Below are 15,438 nucleotides of genomic sequence, written 5' to 3'. Positions count from 1 at the left end.
CCTCAAGATGAGTAATTTGTGCAATTGTTGCAGACCAACATCAATACAAAAAAATGTGTGCAATATAGGTCACAACAATGTTGATGGATGAACACCGTACAAAGTGTTTTGCACATTATTTTTCATTTTTGGATTACTATGGCATGGATGGCGATGAGTTCTTGAGTCACATTGTGACTGGTGATAAGACATGGATTGCCTACTATACTCTAGAGACTAAATGAGAATCTGAGTGGCATCATCCAATTTCTCCAATGAAACTAAGAAAATTCAAACAAGCACAACATGGAAAATCATTGATGCAGTTTTCAGGGACCGAAAACATTGTTCTTTTGATAGACTTCTTGCCAAGAACAGTGACAATAAATCCTAAGAGGTAACATGAAACTTTATTAAAGCTTATACATGACATTCAAAATCACCAGTGGGCCTGTTCTCAAAGGACATCATTCTGCTTCTTGACAATGCTCAGCCTCATGTTGCAGCAAGTACAAAGGCACAAATGGACAATTTTTGGTGGTAATTATTGGATTATCCAGCTTATAGTCCTAATCTAGGATGCCCAATCTTTCTTACAGAATTTGTTGTTGGATGATGACTGGAGAATGATGGCACTGAAGACAACTGTAACTGAATGGTTAAATGGACTGGTGGCAGAGTTCTGTGATGACATTATCCAACAGCTGGTGCCACAAATGAAAAAGTGTTTACACATTAAAGGTGACTATGTAGAAAAATAAATTAATGTTAATATTTTCATTTCCTATAAAATATTTATTGTGCTATAACAAAAGTTATTGCTTAAAAAATTATTCTCATATTTCCTCATATTTCTTCCTTGTTGTCACTAGCTGTCTCTTGAGCTCATACTAAAATAATGTCCTCTTTCTATGATGATTTACAGGTAAAGATAAACCGCTTTCAGCACTTGCTTAAGTATTCAGTGTAATGTATTGTTAGTAATAAATACCAAAACTTCATGTTCATTTTTTACATAACATGCACAATATGTTAAAAAATACAGCTGAAAACTACAAAAGTATTTCACAGTGTCTTTTCCCTCAATATAATTAAGAAATTAATGTGGATCTTATCTCCCACATAGATCAAATTTGCCGCAAGATGGTTTCTTTTGTCTCCTTCTTCAGTATCTCCTTTCTAACACTTTTCCAATCCTACATGCAGTTCTGGAGAAAACGTTTGGAACATATCACTGCATTACTAATATTTATTTTTCCACTTGTTTGCTTCAAATTACCCCCAGAATGTTTAAAAACACATTTGTTGGAAAATGTTGGTAAGGTACGTTGCAAGTTTTACAGCCAATGTTGTTGCAATGGAACATTTTTATGCCTGCTCTTACTTTCCTACAGATAAGTCAGCAGTGGAAGAGTGAAGCATTTATTCAGTATTTCCTAGGGAAGTAAGAAGGGCAACACAGGCCACAGAACAACCCACACACAAAACCAACATTACTTTGAGATAGTGAAGTTAGTACCTCACCAGTGACATGAAAGTCAGCGGCCTCAGCTGGGCAAATTTTGCATCAGAAATCAGAACAATCCCTCTGTTCCCCTGCTTCCCCATATTTCTTGTACCCTCTGAATGTTTCTTCAACCATGTTTTACTATCCCTGACCATCTGCAAATTTGCAGTATCATTTTACTATTCCATATTTTTGGTCCGGTGAAGAAATTTTATAAATTTCTGAAGGACAGAAATTGTTTATGTTACAATCTTCCATCAAAAATATTCTTTGTTTTTACATCTGATTTTCTTTTATACAGAGTCCAGTATTGTGCATATTTATGCACAAAACTATGCTCAACACCACCAAAAATTTTGTGCAAAATTAAGTAACAATAATAATAACCTACAATTATCCAACACAGGTTATGTATAATTCATATATGAGTGTGTTTAACATGATATCTGCAATAGTATCATTGTATTGTATTGAACTAGGGACAAAGAAATGACAGAGAGGCTTCGTCCCCACCGTAGCCCTCAGTGGTTCACAACCCCACAAGAGGCTACAGCAGTCCACTCACCCCACACTGAACCCAATGTTATTGCGCAGTTCGGTCCCCAGTGGACCCCCTCTCCCTGGAAACGTCTCACACCAGATGAGTGTAACCCCAAATGTTTGTGTGGTAGAGTAATGGTGTTGTGCTTGTATGTGGAGACAGTGTTTGTGCAGCAATTGCCAACATAGTGTAACTGAGGCGGAATAAGGGGAACCAGCCCGCATTCGCCAAGGCAGACGGAAGAACACCTTAAAAACCATCCACAGACTAGCCAGCACACCAGACCTCAACACTAATCCACTGGGTGGATTCATGCCGGGGACTGACATGCCTTCCCACCCAGAAAGCAGTGCGTTAGACCACACGGCTAACCGGGCGGGCGATAGTATCATACTTGACAACTGTTTTCTAAAATACTGCAGTAAGCACAACATGCCAAATAAAACCTAGTTTTTCTTGCACATAAATATTTACCTGTGATTGAACACATGATCAGCTCCCACTTTTTTCACCAGTTCAAGTCCTTCAGATGATCCTGCAGTTCCAACAACAGTGAGACCTAAAACACCAGGAAAACCACACTGAGCTCCAATCACAGCAAACATGATACACCTAAACCTACACCTACTCCTACACTTACATCTCTACTCTGCAAACCACTGTGGAGTGCATGGTAAGGGGTATGCCCCATTGTACCAGTAACTAGGGTTTCTTCCCTTTCCATTCAATTACGGAGTGTGGGAAGAATGATTGTTTGAATGCTTGTGTGCTTGCTTCAATTATTCTAATCTTATCCCCATGATCCCTACGTGAGCAATGTGTAGGGTTTTGTAGTATATTCCTGGAATCATCATTTAGAACAGGTTCTTGAAACTTTGTTAGTAGACTTTCTTAGGATAGTTTACATCTATCTTCAAGAGTCTGCCAGTTCAGTTTCTTCAGCATCACTGTAAATCTCCTACAGGTCAAACCAACCTGTGACTATTTGTGCTGCCCTTCTCTGTACATATTCCATATCCTCTATTAGTCCTATTTGGTACGGGTCCATGCGCTTGAGCAATATTCTAGAACAGGTCACAAAAGTGATCTGTAAACAATCTCCATTGTAGATTGATTGCATTTGCCCAGTATTCTAGCAGTAAACCAAAGTTTACCACTTGCTTTACCTACAACTGAGCCTATGCGATCATTTCATTTTATTTCCCTACAAAGTGCCATACCCAGGTATTTGTGTGAGTTGGTTGATTCCAGCTGAGGCTCATTGATATTGTAGTCAAAGGATACTAAGTTATTTTCATTTTGTGAAGTGCACAGTTTTAGATTTATGAACATTTGCAGCAAGTTGCCAATCTTTACACCACTTCGAAATCTTATCAAGATCTGACTAAATGTTTTGCAGTTTCTTTCAAACATTACTTCATTATAGATAACTGCATCATCCACAAAAAGTCTGAGGTTACTATTACTACTGTCAACAAGGCCATTAATATACAACATGAACAGCAAGGGTCCCAACACACATGCCGAATGCGCACTTGAAGTTACTTCTATATCTGACGGTGACTCTCCATCCAAGATAATATGCTGTGTCCTCCCTAGCAAAAAGTCCTCAATTCAGTCACAAATTTCACTTAATACCCCATATGGTCAATCTTTTGATAATAAACATAGGTATGGAAATGTGTCAAATGCTTTTAGGAAATCAAGAACCAAAAGTTTGTTGTACATAGACTGAATACCATGACTTTCAAACCTACCAAAAATAAACACAAAATACGTCTGTTTAAGAAAGCAGATAAAAATTTGCTTTGACATCTTCCTAAGAAACAGTCTCCACTCCTTCCAATCTTACTGTGTAAGCACAAGCCAGATGTGGTTTAAATTAAAAGAAATAGTATTGATGGTAACCAAGAGACATATACCTAATAAATTAATAAGAGATAGTGCTGATCCCCCACGGCACACTAAACAGGTCAGAACACTGTTGCAGAAGCAATAAAAAAAGCCAAATTTAAAACAACGCATAATCCCAAAGATTGGCGACATTTTACAAAAGCTCAAACTTTAGTGTGAACTTCAATGTGAGATGCTTTTAACAGTTTCCACAATGGAATTCTGTCTCTAAATCTGGCAGAAAACCCAAAGAGATTCTGGTCATATGTAAAGTACACCTGCAGGAAAATGCAATCAATACCTTCACTGCTTGATAACACACAGTGCCACTAAAGCAGAGTTGCTACAAAAGGTTTTCCAAAATTCCTTCACAAAAGGAGATGAAGTAAATATTCCAGAATTCGAATCAACTACTGATGATCCAAATTTAAACTAAAGGTAAGTGATGCTATAAATATAACTCCCAATTATCAAATTGTTAATACGCCTGATCTAAAAATTTGTCACCATAATGTGCAATCCCTGCGTAATAAGATAGATGAAATTAATGTACTGTTAACAGGTGAACTTAAAGATATCTCAGTGTTATGCATCTCTGAGAACTGGCTTAACCCAGAATTAATCCATAATATGAAAATAAATTCATTTTGGCTTCTTACTACTGCAGGAAAAACAGTAAGCACAGTGGGGTGGCAGTTTACACCAAGTAAAATGTAGATTTAATTACCCTACCTGACTTATCTAGAACAAATGTCGAAAAGGATTATGAAATTGCAGCTATAAAAATTATTCAGTTCAGTGTGATTATCGCTACAGTTTACCCATCACCATCTGGAAATTTTGAACTTTCCTTAAACAAAATGGAGTCATTGCTAAATCAAGTAAATAAAATGGATTGTGAGTTGATGATCTGTGGTGACTTCAGTATTGATTTCCTCACAAATAGTGGAAATGGAGAGACCCTTTTGAAGCTTGTAACACCCTATACTTTAAAGGCAGAAGTAAATTCTGCTACATGAGTAACAGAAACTTGCCAAACAGCTCTAGATAAATTTCTAGTCAAGAAGAGTTTACATAACACTTCACTAAAAATTTTCAGTGCAGATTTTAGTGACTATCTTGTTCAAATATTAAGCATAAAAGGAAAAGGCAGTATTATTAACAAGTCTTTAAGAACCTCATGTAGAAGTTATAATCAGGATAATGTAAACTACTTCCACAGCTTATTACAGAAAGAAAAATGGCCAGAAGAGTACAAAATGATATAAATGAAAACTTCAACACCATTCCCACTTAAAACTGTAACCATAAAGGGGAACTTTCGAACAAACAGATGGAGCACAAGGAGAATAAGAGTTTCAGGACAGAAGAAAAGACTACTTCATGAAATATGTAACTCAAAAAATTCTTCACCTGAAGTATGCACTACTATAAAAAATACTACAAAATATTAAGAAAAGTAATAAAAGCAGCAAAAATAATGCATGATCATGAATATGTTTATAATTCAGCTAATAAATCAAAGCCTATAATCTGGAGAACACAGACAACCTTGCAAAAATATAATATTACCACAAAAAATTAAAAAGTAACAAACCCATTAGAAGTAGGCAACAAATTTAACACTTTTTTCACAGGTGTTGGTGATAATATTGTCACAGAAGAAGCTGAGTAGCTCCGTGGTGTAGTGGTTATGATACTAACTGTTTCATGGAGGGTCATGAGTTCAAAACTCATCTGGACTGTACAATTTTAATTTCTATATTCGGTTCAAGTACATTCTAGAAGATCCACAAATGTCAAGAATCATCATACTGGAATGTTCTGTAGCTGTGTATATACTGTATGTGTTCTGGCCCGAGGCAGTTCACTCCATGCTCTTGTATGTGCAAGTGCTGAATAAACCTTCGTTAAGTGAAGTTAGCGTTCGTCATTCATCTAATTACACCTTCTTCTACATGACGTTATTCTGGTGGAGACGCTGGGTATTGGAACTTGTGATAGCGCACATTATCGACGACACGGTGGCTCCCATCAGGCCACGACAGAGCCTCCATTTACGAGGCGAGAAACCCGAGTTCGAGCCATATTCAACAGATCGCAATCCATCAGAGACAGAAGAAGAAGAGGACGTTACAATGACAGCAACTGAGTGCCACCACATGAGACATACTTCCGGGTTCTCTGATGACGAAGGCCAAGATTCAAACAAGTAGCTGAAGGTATATGAGCATATAGCCAAATTTAACAAATGGGATGACACTGTGTGTTTGGCTAACGTATTTTTCTACGTGGAGGGCACTGCCAAGCAATGGTATGAGAACAACGAGGAGAAGTTCACAAGCTGGCAAGCATTCCAGGCAGAACTGCACAAGTATTTCGGCGACTCAGTGACAGAAGTGCAAGGCTGAAGATAAATTAAAGTGCAGGGCACAGCATCCAGGAGAAACTACAGCATCCTACATTCAAGACGTCTTGGAGCTGTGTAAAATAGTGGATTCTAGAAAGAAGGAGGAAGATAAGGTCGCACATCTTATGAAGGGTGTTGTTGAGGACATATGTCAAGCCCTACTCCTGAAGGAGGTTTTGACAGCAGACGACTTCATAAAATGGTGCCAGTGTATCGAGACAATGCATTGAAAAAGAATTACACGCAAGAAGTTTGAATGGCTTCCAAACATCGCATCGATGTCTGTGATGGAAGAAGCAACTGATTGCACAAGTGTTCTTCATCAGATAGTGAAAGATGTAGTTCAGAAGGCACTTGGATTGCACGGCGAGCAAAAAACCGAGATGCTTCAAGAGGTCATAAGGGAGGAAGTAGAACAGACATTGAACCCAATCTCTCATCCTTCATTTCCCTTTAAAACGGTGAAAAAGTCAAGTCCCAGGCAGAGTTACGTTCCTACAATGACGCCCGAACCTGTTTGGGCACCAAGGAAGACAAATGGCTGGAGGGCCCAGGATAACCAACCAGTATGTTCCCACTGTGGACGACCAGGACATGTGGTGTGCTATTGTCAACAAAGGCAGCGGATATTTGATGATGCCCGTGGCAGAAGACAGCAGACTGATGTTAGCCGGCGCCAACTCTGGGACGATGAAGATGAACGAGAAGATTTGAGTGCAGGACGACTTAGGCCATCATCACTACACGCTAGCCGCTGGAGAGGACGCTCCCAAACACACCAATCAAGGCCTCCATCGCCGTTTAGAAGCTCCAGCTGATCACCTAGCCGCCGCAACCTGGAAAACTAAAGGGTGCGATCTTCCTTGGAGGTGAGGCCGCCGAAGAGAAAAATCCTCTGCCGTTGATCATTACAAAAATGGTAGGAAACTACGTTGATATCCTCATGGATGGCCAACCAGCACAAGCTCTTGTGGACTCTGGAGCATCATATTCAGTCATTTCAGAGCAGTACTGTCACCAGTTGCAGAAAACCATATTCGTCAACAACAAAACATCTCTGCTGAAGGTGGCTAATGGGAAATATGTAAAACCTACAGGAAGATGTAACATTCATGTGGGTATATACAACGCCCTTAGAATTCATCATCTTACAAGAGTGTAGTTGTGATGTCATTCTCGGATGGAACTTTTTGAAAGCTTCTCAGGCAATTATAGATTGTGGTTGCTCGAAGATTATGCTAGACAAGATGAGATACTGTGGACAGGTAGGTGCACATCTCAGTGTGTGGAGACTGTGTGTGCTGGATGAAATGACCATTCTTGCAGTCACCACTAGAAAGGTAACTGTCACATGTCATGCCATGCATCAACCCATGGATATTGTAGTGGAATGGAAGAGAAGCATACCACTGAAGAATAACTTGGTCATCCCACCCCTCTGTCGTTTTGTTTAAAAACGGATTCAGTGAATTGTGGATATCAACTGTCGCCGAGAACGACAGATCTCCTCCAAGACGCATGTGCATAGCAAACGCTGAGCCGTTAATTAAAGAACAGCTGAGCGTCATAGAAACCTCCCATGACGAATCTGTGGGCGAATTTAGTGCCACCACTACAAGACAAGATCTTCTAGCTCGACTATCACCAGATCTCACTAAGGAACAACAGAAGAAGCTACTTGCCGTTCTTCAAGAGTTCTCTGTATGCTTCAATCCACAGGTGAAGAGCAAATTAGAGAAATTGAAGGTGAAGCACTGGATTAGCACTGGAGACCATCAACCGATAAGCCAGAGAGCATACCATGTATCAGCAACAGAACGTTGAATAATTTGCAATGGGGTAGAGAAAATGATGAAGAATGACATCATTCAGCGTTCACAGAGCCCATGGTTATCACCAGTGGTCCTCGTCGAGAAGAAGGATGGCAGTTGGCGCTTTTGTGTTGATTACAGGAAGATTAATAAGATAACTTAAAAGGACGTTACTCTCTTCCACGAACTGACGATACACTAGATTTTCTGAAGGGAGCTAAGTTTTTCTCAACCATGGACATGTGCTCAGGATACTGGAAAATTGAAGTAGACGAGGCTGATCGTGAAAAAACTGCATTCATCACCTTTGAGGACCTGTATATGTTTAAGGTAATGACGTTTGGTTTGTGTAATGCACCAGAAACTTTTGAACGAATGATGGATAATCTTCTAAGGCAACTGAAATGGACGATGTGTCTTTGTTATTTAGATGAGTTTTTGTGTTCTCAGAGACATTTGATGAACACATAAAAAGACTGAGGGCTGTTCTCAAGTGTCTCCAACAAGGCGGACTGAAACTTGATCCAAGAAAGTGTCTCTTTGGAGCAAAAGAAATCAAAATAACTGGATACCTTGTGTCAAATGAAGGTGTGCAGCTAGACCCAGAAAAGGTGAGATCTATAACAGAATTTCCTATTCCTAAAAGTATTAGAGATGTGAGAAGATTCCTCAGATTACGTTTTTATTACTGTTGTTTTATCAAAGACTTTTGTATCAAAGCCAGGCCACTCCAAAAGTTGTTATCTGGGGTGGTGCTCAACAAGATTCTTTCAATGTGCTGCAAAAAAGCTCTGACGACTGACCCTGTACTTGATCTGCATGATGAGAGAACACCGACAGAACTACACACAGATGTCAGCAGGTATGAGACTGGTGCTGTTCTGGTGCAACTTTTGGATGGAAAAGAGAAGATTATAGCTTATGCTTCTAGGACACTTACAAAAGCTGAGAGAAACTACTCAACTATAGAAAGAGAATGTCTTGCTGTGGTCTGGGCCATGTGCAAATTCTGACAGTATCTCTATGGGAGGCCATTAATAGTTATTACAGACCATCATTCACTTTGTTGGTTGACAGGTCTCAAGGATCCAACAGGATGACTCACCAGGTGGACATTACGTCTTCAAGAGTATGACATTACCATAGTGTACAAAAGTGGAAGAAACCACCAAGATATCTCAAATTATGCTTGCCTTAAATCAATCAGAGGAAAGTACAATGTAAGGTAGTTAATGGATTACTTTGCAAGAAAAACTTTGCACTGATAAAGCTGTGAAAACAGCCGAATCATCCAAGGTAGCCAAATTCATCGTGGAAGACATTGTATTAAAACATGGTGCCCCAAGGTCATTAATTATGGATCGAGGAGTTTTTAAATCAAATCTTGTGACAGAGATAAACTTTCAGTGCAACATTACTCATCACATGATGACTGCCTACCATCCACAAACTAACGGGCTTACTGAATGCCTTAATAAGACCTTGGCCATGCTATCAATTTTTGTCAATGTTGAGCAGAGCAACTGGGATGAGGTACTACCTTTCATGAAGTTTGCCTACAACCCACCATACAAGACACCACAGGATTCAAGCCATTTTTCCTGGTGCATGGGTGTGAGGTGACTAAGATGATGGACACTGTGTTTCCATTACATCCTGATGACATGGACAATGATTACATCAGCCAGGTGTTAACAAGAGCCAAGGAAGCTTCACCATTAGCTCAACTCCACACACTGCAGGCTCAAGAAAACGATCAATGGAGGTATGATGCGAGCCACCACCCTGTTGTCTACCAGCCTGGTGACCTTGTCTAGATCTTCACTCCTGTTTGGAAGATTGGTCTCTCTGAGAAGCTCCTCAGGCGCTGCTTTGGACCTTATAAGATTGTAAGACAGTTGTCTGATGTTACTTATGAAACTGAAGATTTCGACCCCAACACAAGATGATGAAAGATCAGAAATATGGTCAACATCCTTTGAATGAAGCCCTATAATGATCCTGCAACCCAGGGTAAATTCGAAGCTCCAGCAACAGGCAACAAGCGGAAAGGTGACAAAGAGCATACGGGCAAAAGAAGTTCTAAGAAGATCACCGCCATGGCGAGAGTCAGTCATCAGGAGTCGGGGTATGCAGGACCGATGACTCATTCCTGAACTAGGAGGATGTAACATTGAGACGCTGTTCTCTTAAGGAGGGAGCAATGTGACAGAAGAAGCTGAGTAGCTCCGTGGTGTAGTGGTTATGATACTAAACTGTTGCATGGAGGGTCGTGAGTTCAAAACCTAAAGGCTGTAAACTCATCTAAGTACTTAGGGATTGCAGTTACAAATAACTTAAGTTGGAATGATCACATAGATAATGTAGTGAGGAAAGCAAACCAAACACTGTAATTTACTGACAGAATACTCAGAAAATGTTACAGGTCTATTACAGAGACTGTTTACACTATGCCTGTCCACTCTCTTCTGGAGTATTGCTGTGTGTTGTGAGATCCACATCAGATAGGATTGACGAAAGGCATCAAAACAGTTCAAAGAAGGGAAGCTTGTTTTGTGACATCACAAAATAATGGAGGGAGTCCCATGGATGTGATACATGAATTGGAGTGGCAGATATTAAAACAAAGGTGTTTTTGCTGCACTAGTACATTCTCATGAAATTTCAATCACCAACTTTCTCCTCACAGTGTGAAAATATATTATTGGTTCCCACCTACATAGGGAGAAATGATCATCATAATACAGTAAGAGAAATCATTTTGATGAACCATATCCCAGGTGCTTAATTGTGAATTGCAGAGTAATCACGTAAATGTACATGTAGATTCAAAGTTTTCAGTACGACATGTGAGAAAAGTGCAAGTTGGGTTTCACATGATTGATGTTTTCAGAATCCATGGTGGTTGACATGAAGGATGAGTAGTCAGGGATCAGTAGTAATTCTTTAGAAATAAGAAGCAGTTTTCATTTTTTCACAGTATGTATAAAAATACCATCAGCTAGTGTAATACTGACACACTTTCCTATCTTTTCTATTATATTAAGCTTTGATTTGGTGGCAGTTTAGATAAACTGAAATAATTTTTTTTACATCTCTACTAATATGTGTTCAAAACAATGTAGTGTTCTCATATTTTAGAAACTGTTTACACTACAATGTTTTTTTCAGTAATTTGGGCAAATCTGACCCTTACTTGGAGTGACTTTGTCTTAAATTTTCAAATTCGTTAACAGAGAATGGGGAAGTCCAGGTCAGAATATCAACAATTAGAGAAAGGATAGATTGCTACTCACTGTAAAGATGATACATTGAATTGCAGACAGGCACAATGAAAACAGACTCTTACCCAGTGAGCTTTTAGCCAAAGCATTCATCATAAAAGAGGAACACACATGCATTCACACAAGCAAGCACACTTCACACACACATGAGCATTACTATCTCTGGCTGCTCAAGTGGAACTTTTTTATTTATTTTTTTAACACGCTGTATTGACTTCTTGTATTTATTGATGATATAGTTGGGCTGTGACAGTAATAATTATGATAATGCAATACATTGATGAAGCTCTGTCTTGACAGAAACAACATATACACATAATGAATTAGTAGCATATGGTAACCAATATATGTCCTGTAGCACTGTATTATCCAAATGTTAGCTCTAAGATGCTTACTATACCAAAATCAGATTTTATCTAAAATGGCAATTAATGAAATTGATTGCAATTTTGGATTGGTATGTATGATAATAAAACTGAGAATATTTTTGCAAAGAGCGTGAAATATTATAGGAAACTGATACGTTTCATGTTTATCTGTATAATTATACTGTTATTATTGTAATATTTAAACCTTAACTATCAGTGGTCAGGAGAGGAGAGACAACTAGCTTGTAAGTAAAACTGGGCTGCTACAGCTGTGCATTCATGGGGATCAGTAGAATTCATGGATAGTGCTCCTGACACTTAGTGAATTTTAGAAACTCTACTTATTGTTATGTGCAGAACTTTAGAATCTCAAGGCATTAGAATTACTTCAAGAACTTTGATGCATAGGCAAACGATGCTGTTTACTTGGAATTTAGACATTATGCCAACACTTGACATTTTATTGGCTTTTCAAAATGGTAGGACATTATTTGTGTCCTGTTAAAAAGACATGACTTTATGTATTCAGCAGCTTTTCCAGCAATATTACAATATTCTAATTTATTTAAAATGGTACTGTGCTTGTCACTGGCAAGTCACACATAATATCAGTTGTTGTTGTTGTTGTGGTCTTCAGTCCTGAGACTGGTTTGATGCAGCTCTCCATGCTACTCTATCCTGTGCAAGCTTCTTCATCTCCCAGTACCTACTGCAGCCTACATCCTTCTGAATCTGCTTAGTGTATTCATCACTTGGTCTCCCTCTATGATTTTTACCCTCCACACTGCCCTCCAATACTAAATTGGTGATCCCTCAATGTCTCAGAACATGTCCTACCAACCAATCCCTTCTTCTAGTCAAGTTGTGCCACAAGCTCCTCTTCTTCCCAATTCTATTCAATACCTCCTCATTAGTTACGTGATCTACCCATCTAATCCTCAGCATTCTTCTGTAGCACCACATTTCGAAAGCTTCTATTCTCTTTTTGTCTAAACTATTTATCGTCCACGTTTCACTTCCATACATGGCTACACTCCATACAAATACTTCCAGAAACGACTTCCTGACATTTAAATCTATACTCGATGTTAACAAGTTTTTCTTCTTCAGAAACGCTTTCCTTGCCATTGCCAGTCTACATTTTATATCCTCTCTACTTCGACCATCATCAGTTATTTTGCTCCCCAAATAGCAAAACTCCTTTACTACTTTAAACGCCTCATTTCCTAATCTAATTCCCTCAGCATCACCCAACTTAATTTGACAACATTCCATTATCCTCGTTTTGCTTTTGTTGATGTTCATCTTATACACTCCTTTCAAGACAGTGTCCATTCCATTCAACTGCTCTTCCAAGTCCTTTGCTGCCTCTGACAGAATTACAATGTCATCAGAGAACCTCAAAGGTTTTGTTTCTTCTCCATGGATTTTAATACCTACTCCGAATTTTCCTTTTGTTTCCTTTATTGCTTGCACAATTTACAGATTGAATAACATTGGCGAGAGGCAACAACCCTGTCTCACTCCCTTCCCAACCACTGCTTCCCTTTCATGCCCCTCGACTCTTATAACTGCCATCTGGTTTCTGTTCAAATTGTAAATAGCCTTTCGCTCCCTGTATTTTACCCCTGTCACCTTCAGAATTTGAAAGAGAGTATTTCATACAACATTGTCAAAAGCTTTCTCTAAGTCTAGAAATGCTAGAAAAGTAGGTTTGCCTTTCCTTAATCTTTCTTCTAAGATAAGTCGTAGGGTCAGTATTGCCTCACGTGTTCCAACATTTCTACGGAATCCAAACAGATCTTCCCCGAGGTCGGCTTCTATCAGTTTTTCCATTCATCTGTAAAGAATTCACGTTAGTGTTTTGCAGCTGTGACTTATTAAACTGATAGTTCGGTAATTTTCACATCTGTCAACACCTGCTTTCTTTGGGATTGGAATGATTACATTCTTCTTGAAGTCTGAGGGTATTTCGCCTGTCTCATAAATCTTGTTCACCAGATGGTAGAGTTTTGTCAGGACTGGCTCTCCCAAGGCTGTCAGTAGTTCTAATGGAATATTGTCTACTCCGGGGGCCTTGTTTCGACTCAGGTCCTTCAGTGCCCTGTCAAACTCTTCACGCAGACTACAAAGACTCACATTATGACAGAAAAAAGGGAATCTAGTGAAGGAGAAGACTGTTAGAACCAGAGAAGGGGAGGACCAGAAAGCTTCAAGAGTGAATGATTCATCAATAACAGATGTGAATATGTGACAAGTGTGATCCCATACAAATAAGCTCAGTAAAGAATGTGACACTCAGTTTGCCAGAAAAAGAAAAATAACTTCAGTAGTCCGTAACTATTTAACTAATGAATTATGTATACTCACACTGAATAGCTTTTGCAATAGTGGAAACCTCCAAAAATCCAAAGTGGGAGTTTGATAATACATTTCTGGTAGTCAGGTGGCTAAGTATGCAGTTATACATAACATTTTTAGAGAATGCTGGCCAAAGTTTTTGGATGGAAGTTTGATAGCACTTTTTTATCCTCTTTCTTGTAGATACACTCAACATGTCAACCAGTTGGGAAGCATACCAGAAATAAATAACTGGTTACGCCATTATTTTAAAATACTACTAAATTAACATAATATTCTTTAATAACCCCTAGCATTTTTTTTTACATTTTAATTTAGAAGATTTAATGGTTATTTTTCTTTTTCTGGGAAACTGAGTGTCACATTCTCTACTGAGCTTATTTGTACGGGATCACGCTTGTCACATATTCACATCTGTTATTGATGTATCATTCATTCTTGAAGCTTTCTGGTCCTCCCCTTCTCTGGTTCTAACAGTCTTCTCCTTCACTAGATTCCTTTTTTCTGTCACAATGTGAGTCTTTGTAGTCCTGATGGTGTGTTGTTAGATACCAGCTTACTTTCTTCAGTATTCTGCAGTATTCCTTGTAATTAACTATACCATAGCAACAGACCTGTTTCTAAATGACAGTTTTTGATCATGCTCATCGGTTAGTGGTGGTTGCTATTACAGATGAGTGAAACCATTCTTGTCACTAATCAAATCAGAACTACACTTTGGTCAAAGTGCAAAACTTAAAATATCTACAAAGTTACAAGCAAAAGTGCTCAGCTACAGAAGGTTTTTTTTTTTCTAAATCAAAAAGGTGTAATTTGCAACACAGATGACTGGCCAGACATGGTCAGAAGTATATTCAGGAACACATGTAAATGAAAAATTCAACAAATTCATGAATATATTCAAGTTAAAATTTGAGGAAACATTTCCTAAGTAGTACATTATGTTGGGGGATCTAGTAGGAAGACTTGGGTAACAAAAGGTATCAGAAAATCCTCTGAAACACTCAAATATCCTATCAAAAATGATAAGAGTGACCCAGCCTTCTTACAGTTTTTTCTCAGGCACAAGAGGATGCATAAAACTCTTGTAGGAAACAAAGAGAATCCAAAATGAAAAGACCATACAGAACTCAAACAATAAAAGCAGAGCAATTTGGAATATAGTAAAACAAGAAACTGGTAACTCAAAATCAAAGCAGATGAACATAAAAATTAGAAATAAAGGTAGTTTAATAGATAACCCTAAGGACCCAGCAAACTTTATAAACAACTACTTTAGTAACA

The 15,438-nt window shown here is 38.6% G+C and overlaps 1 protein-coding gene across 1 annotated transcript in view; it reads right to left on the bottom strand.

Annotated features, from left to right (window-relative positions):
• LOC124612341 (quinone oxidoreductase-like) overlaps nucleotides 1-15,438 on the bottom strand; it is an 81,608-nt gene that overhangs the window by 16,462 nt on the left and 49,708 nt on the right. The window contains exon 4 of the mRNA XM_047140493.1: nucleotides 2,502-2,586. Coding sequence (XP_046996449.1) covers nucleotides 2,502-2,586 — 85 coding nt within the window. The remainder of the gene's footprint in view (nucleotides 1-2,501; nucleotides 2,587-15,438) is intronic.

This window comes from Schistocerca americana, chromosome 4, assembly GCF_021461395.2.
Source record: "Schistocerca americana isolate TAMUIC-IGC-003095 chromosome 4, iqSchAmer2.1, whole genome shotgun sequence".
Classification (NCBI taxonomy): domain Eukaryota; kingdom Metazoa; phylum Arthropoda; class Insecta; order Orthoptera; family Acrididae; genus Schistocerca; species Schistocerca americana.
This window is presented reverse-complemented; position numbering and strand designations above follow the sequence as displayed.